Source organism: Felis catus, chromosome D3 (genome assembly GCF_018350175.1).
Source record: "Felis catus isolate Fca126 chromosome D3, F.catus_Fca126_mat1.0, whole genome shotgun sequence".
NCBI classification, from domain to species: Eukaryota; Metazoa; Chordata; class Mammalia; order Carnivora; family Felidae; genus Felis; species Felis catus.
In genome coordinates, this window is record NC_058379.1 from 38,993,612 (window position 1) to 39,012,746 (window position 19,135).

Sequence of the window (19,135 nt, forward strand, 5' to 3'; positions counted from 1 at the left end):
CGAATCCCTGTGTAAAGGTTTTAAATCTTAGACCAAGATAGGCTGCTTGGAAACTATATGGATCCAGACTCCTTTTGCTTTTGTTATTTTTATTTCTTTAACAGGCACTTAGGTACTGCTCACTTCAAGTCATGGCTCCCGGCGCTTTACATATATTCACTTATTTAATCCGAACAGTCCGATGCTGGAGGTGCTGTTGTTGTCCCCATTTTATAGGGGAAAAATTAGCTTGCCCAGCTTCCCACGGTGTTACGGATGGAATATGTGTGTCCTCCCCAAATTCCCATGTGGAAATCCTAACCCCCAGGTGATGGGATTCGGAGGTGGGGCTTTTGGAAGGTGATTGGGTCATGAGGGCGGAGCCCTCCTGAATGGGGTTAGTTTCTTAGTAAAGAGACCTCCGTGAGATCTCTCGACTCTTCCACGGTGTGAAGGCTCAGGGCGAAGATGGTCATTTGTGAACCATGAATCTGGCCCTCATCAGACACTCAGTCTGTCAGCAGCTTACTCTTGGACTTCTAATCCTCCAGAACCGTGAGAAATACATTTGATGTTTAAGCCGCTCAGTCCATGGTGTTCATGTTATAGTCGCGTGAGCACATGGAGACACAGAGTAAGTGCTAACAGGCTAGTCATACTTTCAAAACTACATCTCATCTTTCATGAGTCTAATACAAAGCCGAGTGAGAGGCGGAGGGAGGGTGTGGGTTGGACAAGAGGCAGGTGCCTGGTCAGCAAGGCCCTGAAGGCCATGGTGAGAGGCTGAGCTTTCATTCATTTCCCACCTGCAGTGAGAGGCCAAGGACGATTTGGAGCACTTGGGTGATGCACTGGATTTCCTTTTCAAAACTTTACGCTGGCTGCTTTAGGGACCAAGTGGAAGGACAAACAGAAGGTGTAATGATGGGGCAATTATTTGATATGGAAAAAAGAAACAATTAGGCAAGAACGGCATATGTGTTTTCCATTTTGTGCAGAGAAGGGAAGAGTCTCTGGGCCCTCTTCCTAGCTGCCGATTCCTTGCCTTCCTGCAGATTGGGCAGCAGCGGGAGGGTGTCAGGGCAAGGTTCCAGAGCATGCGGTTCTAGTCCCAGCTCCGGGACTTACAAAGTAAGAGCCCGAGTGACTCCACACAATATCCCTTTTTCTACTTAAAACAAACTAACAGACAAACAAAACTGAGAATTGATTCTTGGTTGTTCATCTTTTAAAAAAATGTTTGTGTATTATTTTTGCGACAGAGAGAGTGAGAGAGAGTGCGAGCAGGGGAGGGGCAGAGAGAGAGGGAGACACAGGATCCGAAGCAGGCTCCAGGCTCCGAGCTGTCAGCACAGAGCCCGACGCGAGGCTCGAACCCACGAACCATGAGATGGTGACCTGAACCGAAGTTGGATGCTCAACCGACTGAGCCACCCAGGTGCCCCAGTCTCTGTTAATCTTTTAAGTCTTAAAATACTTTGGGGTACTTAAACACGGGGAGAACTCTTAGCCATCCTTTCCTTCCTGAAGGTGAAAACTTGGTCTGTCTTGTGCAAACCTGGCACATTTAGACATTTAATAAGTGTTTCCTGAGTAACTATTTGGGAGAGGGTAGCATTTGCGGAGAGTGGGTGGAAGGCTTCTAATTCCACACCGTGCCCTGGGCCACCCGCATTCCATCATTAGGAATTAGTTTATAACATCTGCTTGCCTTTTATTGCTTCTAACATCTCTAGCCTGAGGTGAGGACCGAGAAAGACCCTAGGGGCCAAGCAGGCTCCTTCGAGAGACAGGGGAGGAACATTTGCACCGCACTCTTTCTGTGGGCGAAATACACAGTCTCACAGAACTCCTGCAATTTTTCAAATGTACATGGAGGCTGTTGTGATTAATAACATTCAAATTCATCTAAAAGCATTACTGAATTCATAGCCTCTTTTTTGTCATTGTGTCAAGAGGGGATATGTGAACTATTTTGACGTTGCCAAGAAATCATCTTTTGAAGTTTGGGAGCTGCTCCTTCGAGGAGAGTAGACAAGAGTTTACTTGATGTCAGAGTGCAGTGGTCCTCTGGTTAGCCCTCTGGGGTTCTTCCTGTATACCCATATCCTCCAGGGATGGAGAATTACTTTTGAGAGATTATTTAGTTAAATTCTAGACTTGTGCTTTCTGACTTTTGACTTGTCACAGCTGGGAATTTGATTCCTTCTTTGGCGGAAAATGGTGCCTGTTTGTTTTCTAGGGAGGACAGTGTGAGAGGGTTTTTGGTTGTTTTTTTTTTTTAAAGATTCCTCTAAACTCATTCAGAGAGCTAACATCCTTCCCTCCCTCCCTCCTTTTCCGTGATGGGTAGGAAGGCAAAGCCTGTGACTAGTTTTGCCTAGGAACTCAGAATCTTTCCTCAAATACCGAAAAGATCTGGTCATTCAGTCAAGCAATTTTCACCTGAACAAGGACAGGAAACTTCTGGGCTATATCTGCAGCTGCTCCAGAACCCTTGGGAGCATGAATCTGGGAATGGCCGCATGAGAGTTTTTGTGGTCAGAAAGTACCACGGGCGTGCCAGTTATCCTCAATGTGTTTGGTGAAATCACCATAGTCATGTCGTCTTGTCTCTTGAGTCAAGGATTTCCCCTGTGCACGCACACGCACGCCACACCCACGCACAGGCTATCCAGGAACCAGGGCTCACAGCTGTCTGCCAAAGGAGATCTGTCCTTGGGTCCGCGGCAGTGCTCGGAGTCGCCACCAAGGGGCAGCAGAGGCTGCAGAACTGAGCGAGGGCCCAGCCGGGCAGGTGGTGGCTGGGGAAGCTGAGCCCTGGGGGTGGAGGTATGAGGCTGGGGGCAGAGACCTAGTTCTGAGGGTGGGAAGAGAGCACGTGATCCCGCGGGTTCCAAGGTTTGCTTTGCTTTCTGTTCAGGTCTAGTATTGTCACTTTCTTCAAGACAGAGGCTCACATGGTGCTTACCTCCTCTGTCCCCATAACACCTGACTCCCATATCTCCAGAGTGGCTATCGGGGCGTGCTGTCCCCACCTACTCTCCCTGCCAAGAGCTGGGAGTCTGGGCTGGGTTCGTTTGGTGGCTCCGGGAGGGGAGAATGGGCACTGCGTGACGTAGCCGCTCTGGAGAAGTAAGCTGGTTAGGAAGGATGAGGAGACAGGCAATCACTGTCACAGGGTGGCCGGGCCCCATCTCCTCTGTCGCACCTACTGTTGTTTGATATGGCAACTGGACATTTTCTCAGTCCTGTGCAAAGTGCTGTGCATGCCCTAGATCCGGGACACATTCTTCATTTCTCCTTCCTCTGGATTGCCGTTCCTAAATCCTTTCCTTGATGGAAATTCTAGAGCTGCCCGTGACTGCAAGAAACTCGGGACTTGGGGAGAAGTTTGATTTCCTTAGTCTTCTGGGGTGAAAGGAGGGAAACCTGTAGCTAACTTTTGCCTTGAAATCTACGTGGTGGTGAGAACAGCCTTTCGGGTCTCTCTGAACTCATAACCCAGTCTTGGTTATTTGTTATCCAGGTGTTCAGAAAATTAGACACTTAAGGCGTTTCACGAACATTTTCCTCACATCGACTTCCTGAAGCGGAAAGCCTTTTTCCATGTCTATGCTTCCCTGACAAAAGCCACTTAGTTTAGTCTAGTCTGATTCAGCAATGTTTCCCTTTATGGTTGTCGCTTTTTGTGTTCTGCTTACGGAATCCTTGCCTACCTACACGCCATAAAGATGTTCTTTGATTGGGGTGCCTGGGTGGCGCAGTCGGTTAAGCGTCCGACTCCAGCCAGGTCACCATCTCGCGGTCCCGGAGTTCGAGCCCCGCGTCAGGCTCTGGGCTGATGGCTCAGAGCCTGGAGCCTGTTTCTGATTCTGTGTCTCCCTCTCTCTCTGCCCTTCCGCCATTCATGCTCTGTCTCTCTGTCCCAAAAATAAATAAAACGTTGAAAAAAAATTTTTTAAAAGATGTTCTTTGAGATTTTCTTCTAAACGCTTGATAGTCTTCCAAAGCCTATTTTCTTTTAGGGCAGTTTTAGGTTCTCAGCGAAATTAAGGGGAAGGAGCAGAGATTTCCCATATGCACCCCACCAAAGCCTCCCCCGTTATCAATGTCCCGGACCATGGTTAGTGCGTTTGTTACAATTGCTGAACCTGGACCAATGCATCATTATCCCCCACGGTTCCTAGATTACGTTAGGGCTCACTCTTGATGTCGTACGTGACTTGGCTTTGGACAAATGTGGAATAACTTGTTCCTGCCGTTACGGCGTCACATAGTGTAGCTTCACTGTCCTAAACAGCCTCCGTGCTCCAGATTGTTTTACATTGCAAGTACAGATAGGAAGTGCACTTGGAACTGATTTTTTTTTTTACGCATAGTATGGGATAGCCAAAGCTCCTTATTGTTGCCACGTGAATAACTACCTGGCTCCACTCCATTGCCCGAACATACTGTCTTTTCCTCATTGTACTACGGTGTCCTATTTCACAAATCAAGTGACCTCAAATATGGAGGGCTGTTGCCGGCCTTCTAATTCTATTTCGCTGGCCAATTTTTCCATTCCTGTATCAGTCTCACACTTTCCGAATTACTTAACCTTTGTTGGGGCCGACCTACTCAAGTTTCATTCCTGGTTTAAAATTGTCTTTTCCTTTTCAGGTTTTATTGGCACTGTTCCTGATGGCTTTCCTAAAAATAACACATTGCAGCCCAGTAATCAGCTAAATTATGTTCTAAAATAATGAGGTGGAGGTAGCTCTACAAGGTAAAAAGCTTTCTAGGACACTGAGTCAGCGAGTCACATGTCTGTCCTGCCCTCAGAGGCCAGGGAAAGAATTCTCTTTCTTTTCCCAGTGGCCTTTCCAAATTCAGTCTGTATTTCTAGGCCTGCCCCAAACCCTGTCTGTGGCCCAACACCTCCCAGCCTGCCAGGACCTGTAGCACCTGGCCGGCCCATTTTCCTAGGCATTGTCTCTGGTGTCCCCTTTCCCCCCTGGGCACCGGGACACCGAGGCTGCCTTCAGTTCCCCACTGGGCCCCGCTCCACACACGTGGGGGAATTTCCACCTGGGTTTCATCCATCTTCCTGCCTGACATGTTCTTCCCTTCCTGCTCCTGCTACCTTCCTTTCATTGGTGAATACCTTGTTAACTCCAAACTTCCCTTCTCCGGGGCATCCTTCCCTGACCTCAGACTAGATCAGTTTCTCTTACAGTGGGCTCCCTGGGCCCCTTTATGGCACGTACCCCAGTGCAAAATTATAAACCCGTTTGATTGTTTCATCAACCCTTGACTCTTCAGTATATTGTAAACTCCGGTAAAGCAGGATCCATGACTGTTTTGCTCAACATTTTAGTCTCTTGTCCCTAATCTAGTGTTTGCCATATGGGAAGTGCTCCATAATCCTTTTAGGAATGAATGCATGCGTGAATGAAACGCTTTGGCCTAGTGGCCTCTGTTACTTTCCACAGGACCCTGCATACAGATATTCAGTAAATAACTTTATTTCATCATCTTCTTTTTAAAAAAATTTTTGTAAATGTTCATTTATTTCTGAGACAGAGAGAGACAGAGCACGAGTGGGGGAAGGGCAGAGAGAGAGGGAGAGAGGGAGACACAGAATCGGAAGCAGGCTCCAGGCTCTGAGCTGTCCGCACAGAGCCCGACGCGGGGCTCGGACCCACCAACCGTGAGATCATGACCTGAGCCGAAGTCGGTGGCTCAACTGACTGAGCCACCCGGGCGCCCCTATCTCATCATCTTCTATAGGACATTTCAATAAAAAGCTCTGTGTAGTTTATGGCAGTAGCTTGCCACGTTACAAAATGACCAGCCTGGCCACTGCAGGCACAGTCAGGGGTGTTTCTTAATGCCCTGTTCTTGATTTAATGTGGGTGATGGTGGAGATAGTGGGGCATCACTCAAATATGACTTAGAAGTGTCCTGTACCTGCGAATACCTGTCTTGCCTTCTGTATCTCAACGCCAGCTTTTAGAAACTCTAAAATGTTCCTTCTGATTTGCTTGGAGTACATAGGAAAGCAGCATCGGTTTGGGGGTGTTAGCAGCAAGCCGGAAACCCAGAGGCTGTGACTTTCCATTGCTGGGAAGTCATACAACTTTGGCTTGCTCAGTGGTAAAGCAGGGCAGCCAGGACAACTTTGTTAGCAGTTGGCATAAATGAGTGAGAGCTAACATCTGGTCCTTCATGGAAAATTCCTGTACTTAGAGCTGGAAAATAGACTATCATTCCATTAATAAAGGGACCCGAATTAGTTCTTGTTCTCTGTGTTCCACAAGCTAGTCATTGATGAATGATAATGCTGTCTTTATAGTCTCAAGCAATCGGAGGGGAAGATAAAAAATGGGCTCCACGGTCCCCATCAGGGCACCGTGCGTTTTGGAGAGTGTGGGCAGGCTGTGGTGACGGAGCCCTAGCCTGCCCTGACAGGGACTTCTGTAATTTGCACACTTAGTGAGAAAAGACCAGAGATAGAGACGCTGCTTATGGATACAACGTCTGCCACACTCTCCGGGTGATCGAAGGAAAATCACGAATCAGATTCTGCCTCGAAATGGAAACACTGACCTTTTCTAAAACACAACCCCACTGGAATATAATAGGGTTAATGTAATAGAGGCCAGTCGCACATAGGTCGTTAGAGAGGAAAAAATTGTGAATTTTTACCAGGAGGATCTTCCTCTGGTCCTTAGAAGCATGGTTTTAATGGCTATAAATACAGAATTAAGACCAATTATTAGCCACTTGCGTCGAGTTCCCGACACCTTCCACTGAGGAGCAGAGGAGGGCTTCTGAGCTCAGTGTCATCTGTGGAAGACTGGTCCTCAGGGAGTGGGCTGGGTGTCACAGGGATGCATGACCATGGGGATGCCTATGTGTGTGTGTGCATGTGGGTGGGTAATGATTTGAGGTGGAAAGACACTGAAGACAAATTTAGTTACATCACATTCTTGACTTGGGTGTATTTATATTGGGCATTTAGAGTTTAAAGCTAATTAAATCGATTCATCATCTTTTGTGAAATACCCGAATGATTTTGTAAATGCTAATTAGGATAGAGGACACTTGCATCATTTAAAATTAGGCAATTGGCCATGTTACAACATGTAGGTGATTCATTAATTTCAAGTAAATGTAGTGCACGTAAGTAAATGGCAAGACTCTGAGGATTTCTCTGGTTGGTTCTGCCTTCTGTGGGGTTGTAAGGCACTTTTTCATGCTGCATTTTTATTACGGGTCTCTGCCAGGATGTTCTCAAATGCCACATCCTTTCCAGTGGATTCCATAGATGCACCAGTCAGTTTTTACATCGGATGAAGCCAATCGTGTGAGTGCGGGCTGTGCCCTGGGCACCTTACCCAGGTGGGGGGCCTAGGTGGTTCCTTCCTCCTATGCAGATGTGTTCTCACCACTGATCCAAACTGTGAGGCCACAGCTGATGCGGCCAGAATGAGCCACAGGCCTTCCATCAATGGCTGGCCTAGGAGGAGGTGGCCTCGCATGAAAGTCCTTGTTTTCAGGGATAGCGTAGTAGGCTGAGTCTTTCAGTATCTTTCTCAGGAACTTCAACTGAAGATATGTGAAGAATCAGGCAGTTACAGATAGAAGTAGAACTTTAGCTAAAATGCCCTCAGAAAGAAGGCAGCATGTAAAATCATGAAGCCCTACAAGTAGCGATGAATAAGCAGAAACAGGGGTAAGTAAATGCCACGAAGTCAGGGAGACTCCAGAAGAAAAGGAGAGCTGTTGGCTGGAAGCAGCTGAGGGAGAGTTGAAACTACCAAATGGCAGAGAATGATCTAGATAGTCCAGTTACTAGAGATATACTGGATGATTCCAATTTCTGAATTGTAATGTGAGACTCAGCCAAAAATTTTCATGATGTCTGGTTAGGACGCGTGTATCCCAATAGTAATCACACTCCCCAAGAGACCTCCAAACTTAAGGTAACAGAAGAGTATCTTTCCTTGCGCGCCAAAGAGCCTACGACCCGGTACACACCTGTGGTTTCCCTAACTCCTTCTTTTCTTTCAGTTTTATTGAGATAGAATTGACATAGGTCACTGTAAAGGTTGAAGGTGTACAGGACAGTGACTTGGCTTCCATGTATTGTGAAGTAATTACCATCCATCATCTCATATAGATGCAAGGAAAGAAAAGAAAAAACTTTTTTCTATTTACTTAATTGTCTTTTAAGTGGAAGTTTGTTCCTTTCAACCCCCTTCCTCCAATACCCCCATCCTCTTTTCCCCACCTGTGGTAACCACAATTCTGATCTTTTCCCTACACGTTTGGTCTTTCTCCTTTTCTTCCTTTCTTTCTCTTTATTTTTTCTTTTTCTTTCTTTCTTTCTTTCTTTCTTTCTTTCTTTCTTTCTTTCTTTCTTTTTCTTTCTTTCTTGCTTTTTCTTTCTTTCTCTTTCTTTCGATCCCACATCTAAGTGAGATCATACAGTATTTGTCTTTCTCTGTCTAACTTAGTTCACTTAGTACAGACGTGAGATGCCCTCATGTCTATCTATGTTGTCACAAATGGCAGGATATTTCTCTTTCATATAATATATATATACACACACACACACACACACACACACACACACACACACACATATGTGTGTGTGTGTGTGTGTGTGTGTGTGTGTGTGTGTGTGTGTATATATATACACCCCACATTTTCTTTATCCAGTTCATCTGTTGATGGACACTTAAGTTGTTTCCATGTCTTGGCTATTATAAATTCTGCTGCAATGAACATGGGGGTCCAGATATCTTTCAAGATAGTGATTTTGTTTCTTTTGGAGAAATACCCAGAAGTGGAGTTGTTGGATCATAGGATAATTCTATTTTTAGTTTTTTTAAGTTTATTTATTTATTTTGAGAGAGAGAGAGAGAGAGAGAGAGAGAGAGAGCAAGCAAGCATGAGTGGGGGAGAGGCAGAGAAAGAGGGATAGAAAATCCCAAGCGGGCTCTGCACTGTGAGAACAGAGCCTTAGGTGGGACTCAAACTTTCGAACTGGGAGATCATGACCTCAGCCGAAATAAAAAATCAGACGCTTAACTGACTGAGCCACCCAGCGCCCCCTATTTTCAATATTTGGAGCAACCTTCATACTGTTTTCTACAGTGGGTGCACCAATTTACATTCCCACCAACTGTGCACAGGGGCTCCCTTTTCTCCACATCCTCACCGGCATTTGTCTCTTAGCTTTTTGATGCTCACTATTCTAACAGATAGGAGGTGATATCTCATTGTGTTTGTAATTCCTACTTCCCTAACGATTACTAACGAGCACCTTTTCATGTAGCTGTTGACCATTTGTATATCTTCTTTGGAAAAATGTCTATTTAGGTCCTTTGCCCATTTTAATTAGATTATTTTTTGTTACAGAGTTGTATAAGTTTTTTTAAAATGTATTTTGGATAGTAACTTTTTCAGATATATTATTTGCAAATATTTTCTTCCCTTTTGGTAGAATGCCTTTTTAAAAAATGTTTTTCACTTTAAAATTATATTAAATGTTTATTTATTTATTTTATGAGCGAGAAGGAGAGAGCAGGGGAGGGGCAAAGAGAGAGGGAGAAAGAATCCCATGAAGGCTCCACACTGTCAGCACAGAGCCCGATGCAGGGCTCGAACTCATGAACCATGAGATCATGACCTGAACCCAAATTAAAAGTTGGATGCTTAACTGACTGAGCCACCCAGGCGCCCTTGCCTTTTCATTTATTGATCATTCTTTTTGTTGTGTAGAAGCTTTTTTGTTTGAGGTAGTCCCATTTGTTTTTAATTTTGTTGCTTGTGTTTTAGGTGCCTTATCCCCAAACTTGTTGCCGAGATTCATTCCAAGGAGTTTTTTTCATATTTTCTTTTAGGAGTTTTATGGTTTCAGGTCTTCAAGTCTTCAATCCATTTTGAGTTAATTTTTGTGACTAGTATAAGAGAGTTTCATTTTTACATGTAAGTATCCAATTTCTCCAGCACCATTTATTGAACATACTGGCTTTTCTTCTGAAAAGTATTGAGTATACTTTGCTCCCCTGTCCAATATTAGTTGACCATACATGCATGGGTTTATTTCTTGGCCCGCAATCTGTGCCATTGGTCTGTATGTCTGTTTTGGTGCCAGTACCATACTGTTTTGATCATTGTAGCTTTACAATATAGCTTGAAATCAGGAAGTGTGATGCGTCTTGCTTTTTCTTTCTCAGGATTGTTTTGGCTATTTGGGGTCTTTTGGGTGCTTTATATAATTTTTTTTTTATTTTGCTGTTATTGTCTAAGTGCTCTGCATGGCTTTTAGCCTCATTTTTGTTCCCCACTTTTCCCGTTCCAGCTAGTTGCCACTTTGTCCCATACTCTTCACTACAGATATTCATGACCCAGAGCAAAGTGGTGATGAGGGCCACGAGGGTCACCAACCTTGCAGGTCACCAAAGGGATACTCTAGACACAACACGGCATGGGCTGCCTTTGACTTTTTTTTTTTAAATTTTTTTTTCAACGTTTATTTATTTTTGGGACAGAGAGAGACAGAGCATGAACGGGGGAGGGGCAGAGAGAGAAGGAGACACAGAATCGGAAGCAGGCTCCAGGCTCTGAGCCATCAGCCCAGAGCCTGACGCGCGGCTCGAACTCACGGACCGCGAGATCGTGACCTGGCTGAAGTCGGACGCTTAACCGACTGCGCCACCCAGGCGCCCCAGCCTTTGACTTTTTAATCAATTTATCTTCATAATGGATAGAAGAAGATGTGATGATTTAGCTCAGATATTAGGTCGCAGCTAAATTTAGGGTAGAATCTCTCTCTCTCTCTCTCTCTCTCTCTCTCTCTCTCTCTCTCTCTCTCTCCTATTAAGGAATCAACTTACTCTTATCCTTACATTCCCCCTTCCGCCATCCAAAGACAGAAGAATAGCTGTATAGCAGGGATGTTTTAGAATTAGCACATATGTAGTCTGGCTAAGAAACTCTTTCCAGGAGCCAACATGAACCTTTTAAACTATTCTGTTTGTCTACACATTTATGCTCTGTAGTGACAGTGGACAGAGCTGCGTATCATATTTGACTTGCCATAAATATGTACTCTTCCTCTTCGAATTAGCCTTGGCCATTACACAGAAGTAACTTCAAAAACCTGTAATTGCCTCTTTGTTTTAGCATTAGAACGTCCCTGAGTTTCAGTATGGCGTATGGCTGCCCAGTTTGCACCTATATTTCCTACCTAGCCTCCCAGGTGGCTAGGTGTGGCCGTGTGACTCAGTTTCCCCCAATGACATGTGAGCAGAGTGATGTTTGCAACTTATATGATTACTCTTTTAAAGGACATCATCTTGGGGCACCTGGGTGTCTCAGTCAGTTAAGCAGCTGACTTTGCTCAAGTCATGATCTCTCAGTTCGTGGGTTTGAGCCCAGTGTCGGGCTCTGTGCTAACAGCTCGGAGCCTGGAGCTTGCTTTGGATTCTGTGTCTCCTTCTTTCTGCCCCTCCCCGCTCATGCTCTCTCTCTCTCTCTCTCTCTCTTTCAAAAATGAATAAACATTAAAAAAATTTTGTTAAAGGAAATCATCTTTATCAACCTCCATTTTCTCTTTGGCTATCTTCCAGTCCCAGATGGGATATTGGTTAACCAGCTCTACTCATGCAGATGAGGTCAATATAGTAGGAAATGGCAGAGCAGGAAGATAGAAGGATGTCGACCCCTTAGATAACCTGGTGGGGCAGAGCCGCCTACACATTGGAGTACCTCTGGACTGATGCACGAGAGAGCAATAAATATCTTTCTTGTGTGAGTTCCTCGTGCATTTTTGAGTGTCTTTGTTACAAAGGCCGAGTCTATGCCCTAACCAATACACAATGGTGGCCACTAAGTACTCAGGAGCCAGACGGGGGTGCCGAGTAAGTGTCATGTCGCACACATTGTAGCATTTGATGCCTTCTCTGCTTAGTCTGGTGTAGATTTCTCATTGTATTCTGGGTATTTGTTTGTTTTGAGGGGAGGGAGGTGAGGATTGTCCCTTTGTTTTGAATAGATTCTTCTTACCTTGTTTACTAGACTCTAAATCCCTCAGGAAATAGTGCTAGTGACACAAATGCTGCTGAATAAGTGACAACTATCTGTCTCAAGGGATAAGAGCTGCTTGGTCTTCCGGAATGACTCCGTATTCTCTTCTGTGACATCCTTTTCCTGGGTGTATCAATTCTGTTGTTAATGAATCAATCCTGGTGAACGCCCCCCCCGCCCCCCCCCCCCCCCCCCCCCCCCCCCCCGTTTTCAGTCCATTTTCATGGCAGCAGCATATGCGAATACAGGAAACATCTGAAATGATGATTTTGAATGAGGAATGATGCCCATTCTATTTATCACCCTAAATATAAGCAGGTGGAATTAAAAATTCTCACGATTGCACTTTAGTCAAATGTTCGATTCATGATCATTCTGCCATGCGTGAGTTAGTAATACATTTGCTGCATAATAAAAGAAAGTTCAAGGTAACAGTGATTCAAATAAGATACATATATTTTTTTTCTAACATGAAAGAGGCCTGGAGATGGGCAGCCAAGGGATGATATGTGGCTCTCGGTCATTGGGTTTTCAGGCTCCTTCTAACTTTGTCTTTGCAAATCCCTGAAAATGGTTTCCATTCGGAAGATTCCCTCATGGTTAGCAAAAACCCCTGTGGTGATAGCCAGTGTGTGAGAGTTGCAGGCAGTGGGATGAGGGGAGGGCAAAGGGCCTTTATCTGCCTATTTCCTTTTAAAGACCTTTTTTAGAATTTTTTACTAAATGAACTTACACCTCATTGGTCAGAACTTCGCCATGCCCGGTTACACAGCTGCCCAAATAAAATCAAGGTTTTGTATTGTTTTTAACTAAGGATGAAGGGGAAGCATCAATGATGGGTAGACTGCCTGCCTTATAATTAGAAAATTCTCACTAACTAGACCAGGGGTTGGCAAACCATGGCCTGTGGGCCAAATCTGGCCTGTAGCCTACTTTTCGTAAGTAACGAGTTATTGAAACAAAACCATGTGCGTTCATTTATACATTGTCTAGAGCTGATTTAATGCTACAAAAAGCAGAGCTGAGTAGTAGTCGCAGAGATGGTATGGCCTACAAGTCTAAAATATTTCCCATCTGGTCCTGTTGAACAAGTTTGCCAACCCCTGTTCTAGAACATGGAGGACAGATTCTGATACATAAATGACCTCATTCCTCGGGAGGCTATTAGAGGAGCAGGGTTGAACCTATTATAGATTCAGTAATAATCTATTCTCCAGCCCCAGTGAAATTAAGTCTACTAGTCATACATTTGGTCGCAAGTAACATAAAACCTGACTAATAGCGGATTCAACAAAGAAGCGTTTATTCATCTCACATACGAAGAAGTCCGGAAGTACAAGGTCCAGGGCTGGTGTGGATGCTGAATAATGCTTTCAAAACTAGACTCCTTTTCTTCCCTCGGCCATGGCCAGAATGTTGGCTTTCATCTCCTTGCTTATTGGAAGTTGCCTGTGGTACCTAAAGGCATTATGTCTGCGTCCTGCATAGGAAGAAGGAGTAAGTGTCAAAGGCCAAAAGGGGCATGAGTCTGTCCCTTTCCATAAACTTTCCCGCGGGTTCTCATCGGCCACAACTATATTCTCATGACAACTGCCAGCAGCAGAGCATTCTGGGATGGTGAGAACATACATTGGACTCATGAGTGGGGCAAACAAATGGAGATCCTGTTGGAAAGGGAGACAGTAGCAATATGTCTGTACAGGGCTCCTCACAGTTAACTGGGCCACTCTCGCACCTCGTTATGGTCTCATCTTTCTTTCTTTTCTTTTTTTTAAAATTTATTTAATTTATTTTATTTTTTTTAATTCTCCATACTTTATTTTATTTATTTTTATTAATTTATTTTTTAAATTTACATCCAAGTTAGCTAGCATATAGTGCAATAGTGATTTCAGGAGTAGATTCCTTAGTGCCCCTTACCCATTTAGCCCATCCCCTCACCACACCCCCTCCAGTAACCCTCTGTTTGTTCTCCATATTTAAGAGTCTTTCTGTTTTGTCCCCCTCCCTGTTTTTATATTATTTTTGCTTCCCTTCCCTTATGTTCATGTGTTTTGTCTCTTTTTTTTTTAATTTTTTTTTTCAACATTTATTTATTTTTTTGGGACAGAGGGAGACAGAGCATGAACGGGGGAGGGGCAGAGAGAGAGGGAGACACAGAATTGGAAACAGGCTCCAGGCTCTGAGCCATCAGCCCAGAGCCCGACGCGGGGCTCGAACTCACGGACCGCGAGATCGTGACCTGGCTGAAGTTGGAAGCTTAACCGACTGCGCCACCCAGGCGCCCCTTTTTTTTTTTTAATTTTTTTTTAATTTTTTTAATTTTTTAATTTTATTTTTTGTGTTTTTTTTTGTGTTTTGTCTCTTAAAGTCCTCATAATACCCTCTAGTTCCATCCACGTAGTTGCAAATGGCAAGATTTCATTCTTTTTGATTGCTGAGTAATACTCCATTGTGTGTGTGTGTGCGTGTGTGTGTGTGTGTGTGTGTATACACATATATATATATATATATATATATTATATATATATGTGGTATATACATATACCACATCTTCTTTATCCATTCATCCATCGATGGACATTTGGGCTCTTTCCATATGTTGGCTATTGTTGATAGTGCTGCTATAAACATTGGGGTGCATGTGTCCCTTCGAAACAGCACACCTGTATCCCGTGGATAAATGCCTAGTAGTGCAATTGCTGGGCCCTAGGGTAGTTCTATTTTTAGTTTTTTGAGGAACCTCCATATTGTTTTCCAGAGTGGCCACACCAGCTTGCATTCCTGCCAACAGTGCAACAGAGATCCTCTTTCTCTACATTCTCGCCAACATCTGTTGTTGTCTGAGTTGTTAACGTTAGCCATTCTGACAGGTGTGAGGTCTCATTGGGGTTTTGATTTGTATTTCCATGATGATGAGTGATGTTGAGCATTTTTTTCATGTGTCGGTTGGCCATCTGGATGTCTTCTTTGAAGAAGTGTCTATTTGTGTCTTTCTTTTGCCCATTTCTTCACTGGGTTATTTGGCTTTTGGGTATTGAGTTTGATACGTTCTTTATAGGTTTTGGATCCTAACCCTTTATCTGATGTGTCGTTTGCAAATATCTTCTCCTATTCCGTTGGCTGCCTTTCAGTTTGCTGATTGTTTCCTTCACTGTGCAGAGCTTTTTATTTTGATAAGGTCCCAATAGTTCATTTTTGCTTTTGTTTCCCTTGCCTCCAGAGATGTGTTGAGTAAGAAGTTGCTGCGGCCAAGGTCAAAGAGGTTTTTGCCTGCTTTCTCCTCGAGGATTTTGATGGCTTCCTGCCTTATGTTTAGGTCTTTCATCCATTTTGAGTTTATTTTTGTGTGTGGTGGAAGAAAGTGGTCCAGGTTCATTCTTGTGCATGTCGCTGTCCAGTGTTCCCAGCACCACTTGCTGAAGAGACTGTCTTTATTCCATTGGATATTCTTTCCTGCTTTGTCAAAGATTAGTTGGCCGTACGTTTGTGGGTCCATTTCTGGGTTCTCTATTCTGTTCCACTGATCTGAGTGTCTGTTTTTGTGCCAGTACCGCACTGTCTTGATGATTGCAGCTTTGTACTACAGCTTGAAGTCCAATGGTCTCACCTTTCCTGCATGCCCCTTCCTATAACAGCTCCTGAAATTAATTTTGTTCTTTTTACCTCCCTTCCATACTCTTTGCTAGGTGAGAAACCTGGAAATGAGCCTGAAGAGGTGAAGCTGCAGAAAGCCAGCAAACAGATCGTGCAGCATGCCATCCTGCAAGCTGTTCAGCAAGTGTCCCAGGAGAGCCGGCAGAGGGAAGACAGAACCGGTGACAACCAGGGCAACTTCCAGCTGGGCGTGGGGGAATTAACCAAGAAGCACGAAAAGAAGTAACGCAGTGGATCTGGCTCTTGTCATATGCCTGGTTACCAGCCTTCCTCTTAGTATAGGATGCGTTGCCAAAACGTTGCCAGTAAAGCAAACCAAAGTGTCATCAGCACCTAGCAGTAGAATGAATTCGCGCTAGTCCTTGGCTGAGAAGCACTGTTTTGAAAACGTGCATTAGAAGATTCTGTTTATATTAAGGCAGTGCCTCTGAAACATAGCGGGGCCAAATACAACACTGTAATTGCAAAAGTAGTTTTGCAACACAATTTATTTTTAAGGTTCTTTTTTTCCTAAAGATTCTGTCTTGTTTGTTTACTTTCGCCCTTGATGCATCTTTCTGTGAATCTAACCAGCAATCCTTTTTGCTGAAAAGTACTGTGTCCTTTATAATATTTGAAAAAGACATGCTGGAGAAGTGAAGGAATGGAGTTTGTCACCTTCAAATATGGAATTAAAGGCTTCACTGAGTTCAGGTCTCAGATCAAATTGAGCAGAGGCAAATTTTATGGCTTAGTCCCTCAGGTCTTACAAGGCATATATTTATATTACTTTTTAAAAAGGAGGAGTTTAACTTTTCAAGAACTCAGTTTTTTTGGTCTCAGTTCTCTCAAGTGTTTGGTACGGGGTGTTTACCCTCTTGCAGAAATCCTTGGGAAATACAGATTTCTTTTTCCATGTCAAAATAAGACAAGTGATAGATCTATATGCATGCCTTGCCCATGACTCTGTTTTTTAGCAGCCCCGTGAAGAGCCACTAGACCCACAGATTCCATGCTGGGGATACACTAGGGTCTGATTATGGGGTGCATTGTCCTTGGAAGGAGCTGTGGGGCTTTATAAATTATATGTTGTCATTGGGCTACACATTTGCAATAGTACCTTACTAGTGGGAGCCTTTCTTTTCCTCTCCACAAATTAAAATTACATTTTTGAGTTATAAAAATCATGCACATCAGGAACAAATAACCCTGCAAATGGGAAAAGCATTTTTCAGCTCTCTGAAGCATGACAATACGGTGGGAACAATAAAGTAACTGTTTCGGGCAATGCAGTATAGAGATCTACGTGTGTATGAAAAAAGCCATCTTCATTGCCATAGTATGACTTCTGCTCCACTCCCATGTGGATAATGCACATCTTTCGGAAGTCATTAGAACCCCATAGTCTGGGTTTCACCACAGTTACTGAGTTGGTGCTACTGAGGACAGAGAGAGAATTTGACCTTTAGTAAAAAATCCTTTGGCTTTAGAATATCGATGTCTACGTTTAATAGTTTTTTTAAAAAGCCAGTATTAGCATATATGGTATGACTGATATTAAGATCTACTTAGAGAATTCCAGTATGCTACACTTTCCAGAATGGATACTATTGATGATAGTAAATGAACGAAAACAATCTCTTACCAACTGTTGGGCTATCTCGTATGATGCACAGATGGAATAAATTCACAGGGAGAATGGCGATGAGAGGGAGCAGAGGGGGTTAAAATTTAAATGCGATTTATTCATAGATATTTTTTGTGTCATGAACTCATGACAATTGAAGAAGGAGTTTAAGTTGGTCTGAAGTCATATAATTGATATATAATTGTACCGTGTACTTACTGGGAATGAAGGTCTTAAGGGAAATTATTCGGAAGGATCTATAATAAAAAAATAGACCCAATGCTTGTAGTTTGCAAGTGATCTGGGACCATGTCTACTGAGATGTCTGGGCATAACCACCCCTGGACCTCGCTGTCATTATCGTGTGGCAGAAACACAAAAATGTATCATCTTTCCTCTCTGGTGTGTCTGTGCTAACCCAGTGGGGATCTTTGAGAACATCTGATTAACCTCTGTATCTAAATATTATTTGTAAATAAAACATCCCCAGCTTTGAAATATGTTGTCATTGTAAGCCAAGTTTCCTACACCCTACTGTTTGGCTCATTTCATCTGTGGACCTCACATTCGTATGGGACCATGAGGCACCCCAAGATTACCAAACCCCTAGATGTCATGACCCCGAGAGTGCTCCTTCCATGGGCCTTTACTGTAAGTCTGTGGGGTGGTGGTTCCTGAGGCTTGGGCAGAAAAGGACCAGTGGTAAGAAGTGACCCTTTGATCTCAGGAAGTGAAGGTGAGTGGATCCGGAGAGTTGAATGTCTTTCATTATCTTTCTGAGATGGAACCTCTACAAGGAGGAACAGAGATATCGATGAATTCTTGGAAGAAGAAAACAAGGTTAAGCAATCCCTGCCCTCAGTAGATCGGTGCCGTATTGGCAGAATCCTAAGAAAGCTCAGCCGTAAAAATAAACCCATCTGTCAAACTCTTGCCGATCTCTGTCAGTATAAAGTTATTGGCTTTGAAAGGAGCCTATGGATCCTCATGTGGCATAGGATTAAGGTGGGCTTCCACTTGCTTGTTGTCATAAACCAGCACACCGCTTTTGGTTTTGGGAATTTTATCTTCTTGGTTTACGACATGATAAAGCATACATGGGCCTCCCAGCTCTGTGTGATCAGCCGTTCATCTTTTACTTTGCCTGTCTCTGGAGTGGACCAAAGAGAAAAGTCCTTTTATGTGGCTTTTCTGTATTAATCTATGCAGTGTGAACAGTATAAATAGATACAAAAAAACATACTGCTTCCTGGGCTTTATTTTTCTTCTCTCTCTTTTTGAGCTGCTTTGTATTCTCGTATGGTGTGTTATCTTATTTCAGGTTACAAAAAAATGAATGGACCATTTAAAAATAAACATTGTTATTTATGCCAATCAGGAATGAATATCTATTTTCAAGGTGTTAAGGTCTCTGTGAAAAAAATGTTAAAAGAAGGAAAATTTGAATTTATCCACTGTAACAGCCATTCCAATAAAATACAATAGAGAATAAAGTCTCTGAGAAATCTGGTAACTATTATAACTACTATTGTACCCCAAAAGGTCAACGACTAAACACTTGAGCAAATTCTTCAGTTCACGTAAGGAGAATGTGGAAACCACAATATCTTTTCTCTTGAATGTGAGAAAGTGTTCTGAAATATATTAGTGCACATTCATTCATTTTTGTCATTGCCACAACCTTGCAATACGTTGCATCTGGGAAGATCTCATTCTCCTTTTGCAGATAAAGTCACACTGAGTCTCAGAGAGGTTAAGTATATCCTAAGTGAGGAATAGTAGGTACTGTTGGGCACAGGAGTACATGAA

The 19,135-nt window shown here is 43.5% G+C and overlaps 1 protein-coding gene across 1 annotated transcript in view; it reads left to right on the plus strand.

The window, feature by feature from the left end:
* The window catches only part of AKAIN1 (A-kinase anchor inhibitor 1), a 60,311-nt gene extending 41,468 nt beyond the window's left edge, over window positions 1–18,843 (plus strand). Inside the window, exon 2 of the mRNA XM_019815043.3 lies at window positions 15,753–18,843. Within this exon, the coding sequence (XP_019670602.1) occupies window positions 15,753–15,946 (194 nt within the window). The 3' untranslated portion in view covers window positions 15,947–18,843. The remainder of the gene's footprint in view (window positions 1–15,752) is intronic.
* Window positions 18,844–19,135: the final 292 nt, after the last annotated feature.